General features: G+C 37.5%; 1 protein-coding gene and 1 non-coding gene across 13 annotated transcripts in view; both read left to right on the top strand.

Annotated features, from left to right (window-relative positions):
- Positions 1-16,011, top strand: part of PHC3 (polyhomeotic homolog 3) — an 83,387-nt gene that overhangs the window by 52,873 nt on the left and 14,503 nt on the right. For 10 of the 12 annotated variants that reach the window (XR_003001668.1, XR_003001669.1, XM_024734055.1 and 7 more), the window contains 4 exons: positions 6,098-6,257; positions 11,803-11,917; positions 15,410-15,542; positions 15,634-15,865. Coding sequence is in view for 10 of the 12 variants with exons in the window: in XM_024734055.1 (XP_024589823.1) it covers positions 6,098-6,257; positions 11,803-11,917; positions 15,410-15,542; positions 15,634-15,865 (640 nt within the window). In the remaining 2 variants the exon portion in view is untranslated. Of the gene's footprint in view, positions 1-6,097; positions 6,258-11,802; positions 11,918-15,409; positions 15,543-15,633; positions 15,866-16,011 lie in introns of those variants that run through there. The other 2 variants (XM_024734063.1, XM_024734062.1) reach the window with 1 other exon arrangement.
- Positions 14,633-14,739, top strand: LOC112392419 (U6 spliceosomal RNA). Its single transcript, XR_003001683.1, has one exon. It is a non-coding gene; the product is annotated as a U6 spliceosomal RNA (small nuclear RNA).

Here is a 16,011-nt window from a genome sequence, read left to right as displayed (position 1 = left end):
TTTGGATTGGGTTGTTTGTTTTTTTGATATTGAGCTGCTTATAAATTTTGGAGATTAGTCCTTTGTGAGTTGCTTCATTTGCATATATTTTCTCCCGTTCTGAGGGTTGTCTTCCATCTTGATGTGGTTTCCTTTGCTGTGCAAAAGCTTTTAAGTTTCATTAGGTCCCATTTGTTTTTGTTTTTATTTCCATTCCTCAAGGAGGTGGGTCAAAAAGGATACTTTTGTATCTGATCTTAGAGGAAATGGTTTCAGTTTTTCCCCATTGAGAGCAATGTTGGCTGTGGGTTTGTCATATATGGCCTTTATTATGTTGAGGTAAGTTCCCTCTGTGCCTACTTTCTGGATGGCTTTTATCATAAACAGGTGTTGAATTTTATAGAAAGCTTTTTCTGTATCTATTGAGATGATCATATGGTTTTTCTCCTTCAATTTGTTAATGTGGTGTATCACATTGATTGATTTGTGTATATTGAAGAATCCTTGCATTCCTGGGATAAACCCCACTTGATCATGGTGTATGATCCTTTTAATGTTTTGTTGGATTCTGTTTGCTAGTATTTTGTTGAGGATTTTTGCATCTATGTTCATCAGTGATATTGGCCTGTAGTTTTCTTTCTTTGTGACATCCTTGTCTGGTTTCGGTATTAGGGTGATGGTGGCCTCATAGAATGAGTTTGGGAGTGTTCCTCCCTCTGCTATATATTGGAAGAGTTTGAGAAGGATAGGTGTTAGCTCTTCCCTAAATGTTTGTTAGAATTCACCTGTGAAGCCATCTGGTCCTAGGCTTTTGTTTGTTGGAAGATTTTTAATCACAGTCTCAATTTCATTGCTTGTGATTGGTCTGTTTATATTTTCTATTTCTTCCTGGTTCAGTCTCGGAAGGTTGTGCTTTTTAAGAATTTGTCCATTTCTTGCACATTGTCCATTTTCTTGGCATATAGTTGCTTGTAGTAATCTCTCATGATCCTTTGTATTTCTGCGGTATCAGTTGTTACTTCTCCTTTTTCATCTCATTTCAATTGTATTGATTTGAGTCTTCTCCCTTTTTTTCTTGATGAGTCTGGCTAATGGTTTATCATTTTCGTTTATCTTCTCAAGAACCAGCTTTAAGTTTTATTGACCTTTGCTATTGTTTCCTTCATTTCTTTTTCATTTATTTCTGATCTGATCTTTATGATTTCTTTCCTTCTGCTAATTTTGGGGGTTTTTTGTTCTTGTTTCTCTAATTGCTTTACGTGTATGGTTAGGTTGTTTATTTGAGATGTTTCCTGAGGTAGGATTGTATTGCTACTAACTTCCCTCTTAGAGCTGCTTTTGCTGGATCCCATAAGTTTTGGGTTGTCGTGTTTTCATTGTCATTTGTTTCTAGGTATTTTTTGATTTCCTCTTTGATTTCTTCAGTGATCTCTTAACCAAGAGATTTAGTAGTGTATTTAGTAGTGTATGGTTTAGCCTCCATGTGTTTGTATTTTTTACAGATTTTTTCCTGTAATTGACATCTAGTCTCATACCGTTGTGGTCAGAAAAGATACTTGATACAATTTCAGTTTTCTTAAATTTACCACAGCTTGGTTTGTGTCCCAGGATATGATCTATCCTGGAAAATGTTCCATGAGTACTTAAGAAGAAAATGTATTCTGTTGTTTTTGGATGGAGTGTCCTATAAATATCAATTAAGTCCATCTTGTTTAATGTATCATTTAAAGCTTGTGTATCCTTACATTCATTTTTATTTTGGATGATCTGTCCATTTGTGAAAGTGGGGTGTTAAAGTCCCCTACTATGATTGTGTTACTGTCAATTTCCCCTTTTATGGCTGTTAGCATTTGCCCTATGTATTGAGGTGCTCTTACGTTGGGTGCATAAATATTTACAATTGTTATATCTTCTTCTTGGATTGATCCCTTGATCATTATGTAGCGTCCTCCTTTGTCTCTTGTAGTAGTCTTTATTTTAACGTCTATTTTATCTGATACGAGAATTGCTACTCCAGCTTTCTTTTGATTTCCATTTGCATGGTATATCTTTTTCCATCCCCTTTCTTTCAGTCTGTATGTGTCCCTAGGTCTGATGTGGCTCTTTTGTAGACAGCATATATATGGGTCTTGTTTTGGTATCCATTCAGCCAGTCTGTGTCTTTTGGTTGGAGCATTTAATCCATTTACATTTAAGGCAGTTATCGATATGTATGTTCCTATTACCGTTTTCTTAATTGTTTTGGGTTTGTTATTATAGGTCTTTACCTTCTCTTGTGTTTCCTGCCTAGAGAAGTTCCTTTAGCATTTGTTTTAAAGCTGGTTTGGTGGTGCTGAATTCTCTTAGCTTTTGCTTGTCTGTACAGGTTTTAATTTCTCTGTCGAATCTGAATAAGATCCTTGCTGGATAGAGTATTCTTGGTTGTAGGTTTTTCCCTTTCATCGCTTTAAATGTGTCCTGCCACTCCCTTCTGGCTGTCAGAGTTTCTGCTGAAAGATCAGCTGTTAACCTTATGGGGATTCCCTTGTATGTTATTTGTTGTTTTTCCCTTGCTGCTTTTAATATTTTTTCTTTATAATTAATTTTTGATTAATATGTGTCTTGGCATGTTTCTCCTTGGGTTTATCCTGTATGGGACTCTCTGCGCTTCCTGGGCTTGATTGGCTATTTCCTTCCCCATAATAGGGAAGTTTTCAACTATAATCTCATCACATATTTTCTCAGTCCCTTTCTTTTTCTCTTCTTCTTCTGGGCCCCCCTATAATTCGAATGTTGGTGCATTTAATGTTGTCGCAGAGGTCTCTTAAGACTGTCCTCAATTCTTTTCATTCTTTTTTCTTTATTGTGCTCTGCAGTAGTTATTTCCACTGTTTTATCTTCCAGGTTACTTATCCGTTCTTCTGCCTCAGTTATTCTGCCATTGATTTCCTTCTAGAGAATTTTTCATTTCATTCATTGTGTTGTTCGTCATTGTTTCTTTGCTCTTTAGTTCTTGTAAGTCCTTGTTAAACGTTTCTTGTATTTTCTCCATTCTATTTCAAAGATTTTGGATCACCTTTACTATCATTACTCTGAATTCTCTTTCAGGTAGACTGCCTATTTCCTGTTCATCTTTTTGGTCTGGTGGGTTTTTTCCTTGCTCCTCCATCTGCTGTGTGTTTCTCTGTCTTCTCATTTTGCTTAACTTACTGTGTTTGGGGTCTCCTTTTCACAGACTACATGTTCATAGTTCCCGTTGTTTTTGGTGTCTGCCCTCAGTGGCTTAGATTGGTTTAGTGGGTTGTGTAGGCTTCCTGATGGAGAGGGCTGGTGCCTGTGTTCTCGTGGATGAGGCTGGATATTGTCTTTCTGTTGGGCAGCACTGCATCTGGTGATGTGTTTTGGGGTGTCTGTGACCTTATTATGATTTTAGGCAGCCTCTCTGCTAATGGGTGGGGCTGTATTCCTGTCTTGCTAGTTGTTTGGCATAGGGTATCAAGCCGTGTAGCTTGCTGGTCGTTGAATTTAGCTGGGTCTTAGCATTGAGATGGAGATCTCTGGGAGAACTTTCACTGTGTGATATTACGTGGAGCCGGGAGGTCTCTGGTGGACCAGTGTCCTGAACTCAGCTCTCCCACCTCAGAGGCACAGACCTGACCCCCAGCTGGAGCACCAAGACCCTGTCAGCTGCCTGGCTCAGGAGAAAAAGGAGAAAGAAAGAAAGAAAGAGAAAGAAAGAAAGGGAGAGAGGGAGGGAGGGAGGAAAAAATAAAATAAAATAAAGGTATTAAAATAAAAAGCTTTTAAAAATTATTAAAAATTTAAAAATAATAGAAAGAAAGAAAGAAGAGAGCAACAAAACCAAAAAACAAACCCACCAATGATAACAAGCACTAAAAACTATACTAAAGAAAAAAAAAAGAAATAATGGACAGACAGAACCCTAGGACACGTTAAAAGCAAAGCTATACAGACAAAATCACACAAAGAAGCATACACATACACACTCACAAAAAGAGAAAAAGGGAAAAAAAAAATATATATGTATTTTTTTAAAAAAGTAAGCTAGCAGCCAAATCAATAAACAAATCTACCAATGATAATAAACTCTGAATAGTAAACTAAGGTAAACATAAAATCAGAAACAAATTAGATGCAGAAAGCAAACCCTAAGTCTACAGCTGCTGCCAAAGTCTGCCGCCTCAATTTTGGCATGATTCATTGTCTATTCAGGTGTTCCACAGATGCAGGGTACATCAAGTTGATTGTGGAGCTTTAATCTGCTGCTTCTGAGGCTGCTGGGAGAAATTTCCCTTTGTCTTCTTTGTTCGCACAGATCCCGGGACTCAGCTTTGGATTTGGCCCCGCCTCTGCATGTAGGTCGCCAGAGGGCGTCTGTTCCCGCTCAGACAGGACGGGGTTAAAGGAGCAGCTGATTAGGGGGCTCTGGCTCACTCAGGCCCGGGGGGAGGAGGGGCACGGAGTGCGGGGCGAGCCTGCGGCGGCAGAGGACGGCGTGACGTTACAACAGCCTGAGGCGCGCCGTGCATTCTCCTGGGGAAGTTGTCCCTGGATCACAGGACCCTGGCAGTGGCGGGCTGCACAGGCTCCCGGGAGGGGAGGTGTGGATAGTGACCTGTGCTTGCATACAGGCTTCTTGATGGCGGCAGCAACAGCCTTAGCGTCTCATGCCCGACTGTGGGGTCCATCCTTATAGCTGCAGCTCGCGCCCGTCTCCGGAGTTCGTTTAGGTAGTGCTCTGAATCCCCTCTCTTCGTGCACCCTGAAACAATGGTCTCTTGCCTCTTAGGCACGTTTAGAGTTTTTCCCGGACTCCCTCCTGGCTAGCTGTGGTGCACTAACTCCCTTCAGGCTGTGTTCACTCAGCCAACACCAGTCCTCTCCCTGGGATCTGACCTCCGGAGCCAGTGCCTCAGCTCCCAGCCCCTACCTGCCCCGGTGGGTGAGTGGACAAGCCTCTCGGGCTGGTGAGTGCTGGTCGGCACTGATCCTTTGTGCGGGAATGTCTCTGCTTTGCCCTTTGCCCCTAATTCTGTGTTAGTGTGTGGAAACTTTTCCTCCTTCACAGCTCCCTTCCAGGGGTGCAGGTCCCATCCCTATTCTTTTGTCTCTGTTTATTTATTTATTTATTTTTGCCCTACCCAGGTATGTGGGGAGTTTCTTGCCTTTTGGGAGGTCTGAGGTCTTCTGCCAGCGTTCAGTAGGTGTTCTGTAGGAGTTGTTCCACGTGTAGATGTATTTCTGGTGTATCTGTGGGGAGGAAGGTGATCTCCACGTCTTACTCTTCTGCCATCTTGAAGGTCTCCTCCTCCACCTGCATACTTTTAACATTAGTTCCCTTTATTTTTTTTTTATGTATGTATGTATGTATGTATTTATTTTTGGCTGCATTGGATGTTCATTGCTGTGCGCGGGCTTTCTCTGGTTGCAGCAAGCTGGAGCTACTCTTCTTTGTGGTGCGTGGGCTTCTCATTGCGGTGGCTTCTCTTGTTGCAGAGCCCAGGCTCTCGGCGCACAGGCTTCAGTAGTTGTGGCACATGGGCTCAGTAGTTGTGACTTGCAAGCTCTGGAGCACAGGCTCGTGGGCTTAGTTGCTCTGTGGCATGTGGGATCTTCCTGGACCAGGGCTTGAACCCATGTCCCCTGCATTGGCAGGTGGGTTCTTAACCACTGTGCCACCAGGGGAGTCGAGTTCCCTTATCTTTAAAATGCATATGATAATGATCTATCCTGAGGAGATAATCCTACAAATAAAAAGCTTTGTGTATGAAAAATAAATCTTAAAAGTTATTGCAGGAAAAAATTATATTAAAGGTACTGGCTCATCAAAATTTATTACTGATTTTTTAAAAAACTTTTTAGCCTACCTGCCTAAACTAGGACCCTTGGTTCCATTTGACTGAGACTTTGAAGCATCCATACTGCTCATGAACTGCAGTTTAAGCATTTATGTTCAGGTTGCCTAACCTTTTCTCAAGGAATAAAGCCCTTAATGAATGGATCTGATCAGTCGTACAAGTAAATTATCACAGGTACCATTCGTTTCAAGAGATTTTTAACCTAAATTGTTTTTGAAAATCTTTTAAAAGGTTATTTTATTTTGTTCTGTCTTTTAAAGGTGAGTCGTTCGTCTCTGCTGATTGAACAGCCTGTGAAAAAAAGGCCTATTTTGGATAATCAGGTGATAAATTCCGTGTGTGTTCAGCCAGAGCTACAGAATAATGCAAAGCATGCAGATAATTCATCTGACACAGAGATGGAAGACATGATTGCTGAAGGTTTGTGGATTTTTCTTTAAGATGCCCTTTAACTTTGACTTTGATTGTTTGAAATAAGACATGGGTGTTTATTCCACACAGATTTTCACTTGGAAGTATTTACTTTTTTTCTCATATAATGTATTATTTGACTAAAATAGTGGGAAAGCTAATCAGACTCTTAATGGTCATATAATTAAAATAGCAAGATTGGTGTTAATTTGTATACTACCAGTTTGACATTTGAAGGAGTGTGGTTGGGAAAAGCTCCATTATATATGAAACTAATTCAGAATTTTAGGATCAAAACAACCAATTCTCTTTCTTAAACAGACTTAAGTAAATGACTATTTTACTGAGTTTGCTTAAAAATTTAGAGCTTCTGGGTTATTTGGTTTTAGACTTTATGTGTTCAGATGTTTGATATCAGGTGGCTGTTACAGTTGTGTTAAGGACGTAGTCTTCAATCAAAAGGCGATTAAGTTTGTTCATAGAGGAAAATATCACTAAATCTTCTCAGTGTCAAAGAATTTTTTTTATAGACCTTATTCTAATAGTGAATATTCCATAAAAGTCAAAGTGGTAATGCAAAGTGACTTTAGGAAAACAAACACAAATAAATGCAAAAATGATATATTTTACTTTTTATTGATTCTGATCATGGCTCTGCAGTTGATACCGTTCAGTTTAATTAAATAGCATTTAATATAGTCAGAGCTCTGTAATAGTGAATTAATATCTGTGTCTAAGTAATTATCCTCAATATATTAATATATTTCATCTAAAATTAATTTATTCATTTTTAAAATATTTATTTAGCATATATTATGTGCCTGTACTTTGCTAAAATTAAGTAAAATAGCATGCTGGTAAGCAAAATAGATACTGACTTGGCTTGCAGTTTTCCTAATTCTTAAGAGGAAGGCACCTCTGTCATTGTGGTAATTTATGAACTGTTGCAAAGTATTTATCACTGTTTTACTTCTTATTTGAATAGCAAAGAGTATGATAGTAGTATAAAATTTTTTTACTGCTAACTTACGTTGAGTTCAATTTGATTTTTTTTTATTTAAAAGAATGTTAAACATGAAAATTTTCAAACATACATACAATTAGAGAGAACTGTATAATGAATCCCAACTCACCCAGATGCAACATTACCCAATTTTAAACATTATTTTGCCACACCAGCTTCATCCATCCCTTTTGTTTTTTTCTCCCTACGTTCCCCCCTTCTCTCTTTCTCTGTTGCTTTTTCTCTTTCCGTTTTCTCCCTTTACTCCTCTGTTTAAAAAAAGATCATGGTTCTTATTGTATTTTGCTAGTACATGCTTCAGTGTGCATCTATAAAAAGTGTACATTTTAATGCTGTGTCACACAAAACAACATTAATAACTGTTTGGTGTCATCTAGTACCTGGTCCATATTCAGATTTCCTCAATTGTATAATTGCTTAAATTGTATAAATGTTCTTTTATAGTTATTTTGTTCAAGTCAGGATCCAAACAGTGTCTACATTTTGCCTTTTGTTGTTATGAACTTAATTTCATTTAATTCCTAAATACTTGCTTTTAGTTATGCATACTATTTATCTGAGAAAATTTTTCATTTGAGATAAAGAGTAGTAGAGATGAATGTGCAGGGTTTTTTTTTCTTGTCTATAAGAATAAGTGTATAAACAAAGTTTTCTAGGCTAATAAGCATATATAATATGCTCTCTTGTGTGCACATATTGGAGAGAAATGGAAAACTGCTTAGGAAGCTTCATAGCATATTTTGTGATGCTCATGGTTTATAATATAATACAATTAAAACATATGCTGGCCTATGCTGGAACCTAGAGGAGCTTTTGATCTAGTAGGAAGTAGCAATCTCCACAACAGAAAGATAACTAAGGAGCAACATATGGTAGGTATTAAATGAATTATTATAGACAGTAAGAACTTGGCACGTTAAAACTGGGTGAGATTATTGCCAGTTTGGTGAGTTTTCTGTAGAGATGGGATTTGACCTGGGTCTTGGCTGGTAAAGCATAGATTTAAGATAACAGGAATAACCTTTCAGGTTAGCATACCATGAATAAATGCACAAAAGATGTGCAAGTGCTAGGTAACTTCAGGAGGGGGCAGTGAAGAGTAGACAGTTGGGTTAGAGAAGTAGTGGGTAGTAAGGCAGTCAGATTCTAGCATACTTTGATATTCGACTATGGAGTTAGGAGTTATCTTGCTGTCAAGAGGATGGTTACTGAAGATTTTTTAGGCGGATGACATGAAAAAGAGTGTTTTTGGAAACTCTGCTGGTCACATGTAGGAGCAGTGTAGAGGTTTGGCATGTAATTGATACCTGTAGTCATGGTGGGAAGAGGAAGACAAGGCAAAGGGTAGTTTTAAAGGACAAGATACCGGAGTAAGGAAAAGGGCGATTTAAAGATGATTAATCTATGCAATGAATAATAAATAAGCCATAGAGATCTAATGCATGGTATAATGAGTATAGACAACAATATTATACTATAATCATCAACCTTGCTAAGAGACTTAAACTTAATTATCCCAGTGACTAAAATGAAAGGATAAAAATGTAATGTGATAGAAGTGCTCAATATTGCTACAAAGGCAGTCATATTATAATATATAAATGTATCAAGTTAATGTATTTTACACCTTAAATTTACACACTGTTTATGTTAACTATATTCAGTTAAAGAAAGATTAATCTATTTCATAGTAGAGATATATTTACTGAAAATGTGTCAAATTTTAAAATACTTCATAATTTCCCAAGGTAATTTTATAAAGTGTTTCTGTTACTGTATACTTCGGTGTTTATGGGAAGTATTACAGGGTGAAATGGTGAGGTCACTTATTTAGTGGCTTTGGTTGTAGTAGTATATACAGTTTAATTCAGTATGAAAAACAATGTAAGGATTATTCTTTTTTTAAAGGATAAACTATGTCTCTATTTGGACTGGTTCTATAACCAGAATCTCCAACCAAAATGTGATTTACCAAAATATCTTATGTCTTCCCTGGTAAATCATTACACTGATCATGGTTTCTCTCTCTGCTGCTGATCATCACATGATCTCAAGTCTTCAGGAAAATTGAAAAGTAACTCCTCCTTGCACAGAAAAATTGGGGATCTCTGTTAGTTAGGATATGTGTTTGGCCACTCCATTAGAGACCCAGAATAATACCTGATGAAATAAAGTTTAATTTTCTCTGACATAGTCTAAAGGTAAGCAGGGCAGGGCTCCATTGTGTTGGGCAGCTAAGCTGTCAGTGGCTCTGCCATCCCTAGAACGTTGCTCACATTTCCAAGATAGCTAATCTTCATGATCACATTCTAATTGTAAGATGGGAGAAAGGGCACTACCTGGAATTTGGTCAGAAACTGGCCACACAGGGGGCAGAAACTGTACTTTTTATTCTCAGTGGCCATATTCCTAGCTAAATATTAGGATTTTGTTACTGTGGGAGAAAAGTGAAGAATGGATATTAGGGAAGTGCCAGCTGTCTCTGCCATAGAATCCCATCTTTATTAGCCAAAGCAATAGTTCTTTAAACTTATTTGGCTCTGTAATTTTTTATTTACAAATGTGAAAAAGTAGCCTTGGTAACATTACCAGATTTGTTGAAATTTTGACCAAATATTAGAACTGGACTTTTTTGAATCTGTTGATATTCCTCTCTTCTTTATGAGAAATAAAACTGATGTTCTATTTTTGTCAGGTTGTTAACCCTTAGACCATACCTGTTTGGGATCTCCCCTCTCTCACCAGCAAAAACATTTCCTTCTCCTTCATAAGGTATTCTAACCTGTTAATCAAGTGTTGTATATTATTATGTTAATTAATACAAACTTTTGAAATAAAGCTTTCAGTATAGTCAAAACGGAACTAGTTGACAAATGGGCTCTTTGGGGCTGGATTGGTGGCAGTGGTGGTCAAATGAGAGGTTCTGTCGCCGGTACAGGCTTATCAAGGTCAGATCTGGTTACAAGCATGACAGTGTAAAAGCAATACTCCTGGAAGTATGACACTAGGTCCCAGGGATATGTTGAGGGGCACAACTGTGTGAAAGCCATCTCTAGGTCATTGGAAGGAGCAATTTTTACTTTACTTGCTTTGAGAGTCTCTTGTTCCTCATTGCTACTAAATAGATGAGTTTTGTTTATGAAGACAGTCTTGAGAATTTCCTTGAGATGATCACTTGCTAGTTTATGATTTGATTGGTCATGACAGTGTATTTGGATGTCCCTTGGAACTTCACATATTTCACAGTGTGTTTTTTAGTTCTTGCTGCCTTCACTTAATTTAGCACTTTGCTGTTTGCTTCTCCAGTAACACTGGGATAATGTGGTGCTTGAATGTGCTGAGTACATGTCATCCATGTCTACAGTTCAGAGTCCCTTTCTTCATCTTAACAAGTCTTGCTTAAATGAATAACATAGAAGAGCACATATGGAGCTCATAGCTAAAAGCTTTAGTTAGTGGAGTTCTTTTTTTGTATATTTTATGCGACTTGGCATAGGAATTAGGATGATGCATGAAAATGGCAAAATATGGTGGATTTAAGAATTTAACAGTTTTCATTGAAGTATTTCTTAAGCACTTATTACAGGTCTTAGTACTCTTAGTTCTTATGTGGAAAATAGGAAATGGAACTGTCACTTTTTTATGCCTGCTACCTATTGGGCATTCATGTAATCTTCACTGCAATTCTTCGGGAAGGGTATTTTAAACTCCATTTTACAGATGAGAAAACTGTGGGTCCTGAAGATTAAGTTGCTTACTTACAGGTGACTGCTGCTGCTGAATACTTGAGGATTTAGGTGGGAAGTTTCTTTGGGTCCTGTGGTATGACTTGAAAGTTATGGATATAGAGGTGGAGGGAAGGACATTCTCATTTAACAGAGAAGCACCCTGACAAAAAGGAGCAGAGGTTAGAAGTTACAAAACCAATGGTGATTTTGAAGGTAAATGTAAATTACTTTGTTTTAATATGATAAAACTAAAAGGGACTGTTTTATAATTAGATAAATACATCTTTATATATTCTGTTGTACATTGCAGATCTTTGAGAGTGTTAACTGTTTTAAATGCTCCTCTGAAATCAGACATCAAAATGTTACCTTCTTTTTGGATTCATCCTCATTTTCTCCAGTTAGAAGTGTGTTCTTTGCTATATATATTGTACATAGCACAGTGTATCAAAACTCATATACTACATGATGCTTTTTGAAAGGTAGTGACTTTGTTTTATTTTGCACATTTTAGGTAGGTTGGATTCTTAGCAAAATGAACCTTTAAAAATGTATTGCTTATTTATATAGAGAAAACTCCATAAAATATTTTTATGCAGGAGCAAGAGGGAATTGGTGGAAGTGGTTGTTTTGGGGGGCTTTGCCTTGCCAAAGTGGCTATGGATTGAAAAGTTAAAAGACCATTCCTTGTAAGTTTCCTGGAGGGTCTGAACTCTAGCAGCATCCAACCAATGTAGAAGCTAAAAGAAAATTTGCCACAATTAAAGTTTTGGAAGTTTTTTCTTTGTTTTCTTCTTTTTAGAGGCATTAGAAGAAATGGACAGTGAGTTGCTCAAGTGTGAATTCTGTGGAAAGATGGGGTATGCTAATGAATTTCTGCGGTCAAAACGATTCTGCACTATGTCGTGTGCCAAAAGGTATTTCTGTTCTCTTGAATTTCCTAGAGCACAAGCCAACAACTGCTATAACAAAACCAAAAAACTTGCAGAGTTTACCATTAGTCAAAACTAGATATTATAGAGGAATGATATCAAATAGGCATTATTTGGAGCAACTCTGCTATTTAGTTGTTAACTTTTGCTCCGTGAAAACTGCATATTCATAACACATACAGCATAATCTAATATTGAAGTGGCAATCTTCTGGTGGCAAGAATATGCTTAGGAGAACCCCTCCTGTGAAGAGACTACTAGTCCTTAAGGTGTCAAAACAATATTTGTTTTATCAATATTGAAATACCTGGATTTACTTTGTTATATTTTTAAATGTTTCATTTTTTTTAACCATATCCTATTTATTTTAGGTTTCTAAGTGGGACAGCTATAGCATAAGTTCTCCACATTGTTATATTATCTGACAACAAAATGGCCTGTCTTCTAAACCTGTATTTTCAATAGTAATGTTATAGGTGAATAGTATTACTATCAAAATTTTTAGTATCTTCATTGATCTAGTCGCAAGTTTAGTTTACATTAAAGAACACCCCTCTAATTCTGATTATAAATCCTAATTATAGGTATTTCCCACCAAAGGTGAAGTGTATGCACAGGTTGATTATTTTGAAATTTGTTTTCTATTCCAAAAGTTATTATTCTCTCAAAGAATTTAAGAACTTAAAGATTCATCAAGGGAATTTCTTGCTTGAATACATTATTTAGTATGGTGCCCCAAAAATATACTTAGTAAAACTTAAGTTAAATAACTAGTAGAAGTATTTTCCTCTAAAAATGAGTTATTGGTTTTTCAATTGTCAATCTGTTATTCAGATATTCTTTCATGTTATTGATAGTCCTAATCAAATTATGTAACTCCTATTTTAACTTAGGAGTTTTCCCAGTTTGCATGTACTACAAGAAAGAATAGTGGCTCTCTGATTCTAAGGGATTAAAAACTGAGGGAGGGCTTCCCTGGTGGCGCAGTGGTTGAGAGTCCGCCTGCTGATGCGGGGGACACGGGTTCGTGCCCCGGTCCGGGAAGATCCCACATGCCGCGGAGCGGCTGGGCCCGTGAGCCATGGCCGCTGAGCCTGCGCGTCCAGAGCCTGTGCTCCACAACGGGAGAGGCCACAACAGTGAGAGGCCCGTTTACCGCGAAAAAAAAAAAAAAAAAAAAAAAACAACTGAGGGAGAAGGATTGCCTTTCAGAATATTTTAAACTTCTTGACTATTTAGAAATATTTCAGGACATTTAACACACTACGATCACTCTTCTCCCAGAGGTGATTGCTTAGTTGTCCTGTTATGATACCTTTAGGCGAAGCTCTTTAGAGGTTTAGGGGTCCTAACGTAGGAAAATGCAGACGAGAGAAGAGCAAGGAGGAGAGGATAAATTAGGTCTCACCTGAGAACTGCAGTTTACATGTCTGCCTAGCTATCTGTCTAAGATATCTAAATATTTAGGGACTAAATAGCAAGTGTAAAGTTAGTCTCTCTTCTCTGTTCTGTAGTCAGCTAGGAAAGAAGTTTTGTCAGTTATGTGAATGGAAATCAGAAACCTTTAGAGCTGAGTCCACAGATGAGCATAATGAACACAGGAGGAGCTTGTTGAATTGTTTTAGGGTAGAATGAAGTGACCATCAGGACACTTTTCTTCTTTATATTTTTAGTGGAAAAATAGCCTATTCACTCTCATAGAACTCCTTACTTCTACCTCCTGATATTTTCATAAAACATAGGTGAGGAAATTCTTGTCATTTCCCTGAAAAATCATCTTAGAGCAAAAGAGTTTTGAAAATAAGAAATTACAATGGCAGTTTTATGTGTAAAAAAAGAGGAACTGTGTATATTTTTCTTAGCCTTTGTGTAGCTTTTCAGAAATTTGTATCTTAGATCATCTCTTTTCACTCTTCTTTCTAGGGAAGGGGTTGGCAAACTGCCCAGGCTGAGTCCTTTCTGGAGCCTATTTTTATATGGTCCCTGAACTAAGGATAGTATTTAAATTTTTAGGTGGTTGAAAAAGAATAACATTTTGTGACACCTGAAAATTACATAAAATTCAAATTTAAATGTTATTAAATAAAGTTTTATTGGAACACATCCATGCTCATTCATTATATTTTAAAATATATTTATTTATTTATTTTTGGCTGCGTTGGGTCTTTGTTGCTGCTCACAGGCTTCCTCTAGTTGCGAGAGCGGGGGCTGCTTTTCATTGCGGTGCGTGGGCTTCTCATTGCGGTGGCTTCTCTTTGTTGCAGAGCACAGACTCTAGGCATGCAGGTTTCAGTAGTTGTGGCATGCAGGCTCAGTAATTGTGGCTCGCGGGCTCTAGAGTGCAGGTTCAGCAGTTGTGGCGCATAGGCCTAGTTGCTCTGTGGCATGTGGGATCTTCCCAGACCAGGGCTTGAACCTGTGTCCCCTGCATTGGCAGGCGGATTCTCAACCACTGCGCCACCAGGGAAGTCCCCATGCTCATTCATTATTGTCTTTGGCTGCTTTCATGTTACAGTTGCAGAGTTGAGTAGTTGAGCCAGAAACTTGTGTGGCTTACAAAGCCTAAAATATTTAATATCTGGCCCTTTATAGAAGAAGTTTGCCAGCACCTGTTCTAGGGTGTTGGAACTAAGTAAATGGCATAGGACTCTTTTAAGCTGTCATCATGCCTTATAAAGGTCTACGTTAAAAAATTTTAGAGTGCTCACTTCGATAGCACATATTCTAAAATTGGAATGCTACAGAGAAGATTAGCATGGCCCCTGCACAAAGATGATAGGCAAATACATAAAGTGTTCCATATTTTAAATATATATATGTTAAAAATGTATATTTAAAAATATTAGACAGTCTATTTTGATAAAATAAAAGTAATCTTTCAGCCAATTTTAAAGAATTATATATATTTGAATTTCCTGAATTCCTGAGACCCATGAATTCCTTGTGGAACTTTGAAATCTCAACTTTACCTTTTCATTCCTTGATTTTAGTTATATTTGAAAAATATTTTACTAGCCATTTGAGATTTCCCCCTCTCTACTATATTAACGTCTTTTTATTAATCTCTTCAGAAATGATTACCTGGAAAAATAACAATTTGAACGTTTAAATAATTAAATCATAATTTATTTTCTCCTGGAACCTTGAATTATTTTGCAGCTAGAAAAATGAGTTATCCTCTGTATTTTGCAGAGAGTTTCTATCATGCTGTTATTAGGAGAAAATATCAATACCTTGTTATAGGTGTCCAGTATTATATTGAGAGCTATATTATGATGTAAAATGAGGCCACTTTTTTTTTTTTACTGTTAGCATAAGTAAATCTATTGAACACTATGGTTTACTTTCTGAGGTATTACAGACCATAATGAAATAAATGGCACTTACTGATTCACAACTGCACTTTAAGGTCATAATTAGTTACTAAATGGAGTGTCCCATACATCATTTAATTTTTTTCTTACTTGAATTTCTTAGGTACAATGTTAGCTGTTCTAAAAAATTTGCACTTAGTCGTTGGAATCGTAAGCCTGATAATCAAAGTCTCGGGCATCGTGGCCGTCGTCCAAGTGGCCCTGATGGGGCAGCAAGAGAACATATCCTTAGGCAGGTCTGTAGAAACTTTGATTCAATGTACAATACCCTTTTCAGAAATACAAGGAAAGTGCAATGCTGTATTTTACCTGTACTACATTTTCCAGCTTCCAATTACTTATCCATCTGCAGAAGAAGACTTGGCTTCTCATGAAGATTCTGTGCCATCTGCTATGACAACACGCCTGCGCAGGCAGAGTGAGCGGGAAAGAGAGCGTGAGCTTCGGGATGTGAGGATGAGGAAAATGCCTGAGAACAGTGACTTGCTACCAGTTGCACAAACGGAGCCATCTGTATGGACAGTTGATGACGTCTGGGCCTTCATCCATTCTTTGCCTGGTATGTGATTCACCACTTTGGCCTTAATATTTGTCTTGGGCACACACAGAGGAATGACGTTAGATCCATCCACACCTGTTGCACAAAAGGGTTAGAGAAGTTCTATGTATATGTACTCATTAAATGGCATTTGGTATTGAAATGTG

This window comes from Neophocaena asiaeorientalis, unplaced genomic scaffold, assembly GCF_003031525.2.
Source record: "Neophocaena asiaeorientalis asiaeorientalis breed wild unplaced genomic scaffold, Neophocaena_asiaeorientalis_V1.1 scaffold280, whole genome shotgun sequence".
In the NCBI taxonomy this organism is placed as follows: Eukaryota; Metazoa; Chordata; class Mammalia; order Artiodactyla; family Phocoenidae; genus Neophocaena; species Neophocaena asiaeorientalis.
The sequence above is the reverse complement of the archived record's forward strand: the minus strand, read 5'-3'. Positions and strand labels throughout refer to the sequence as shown.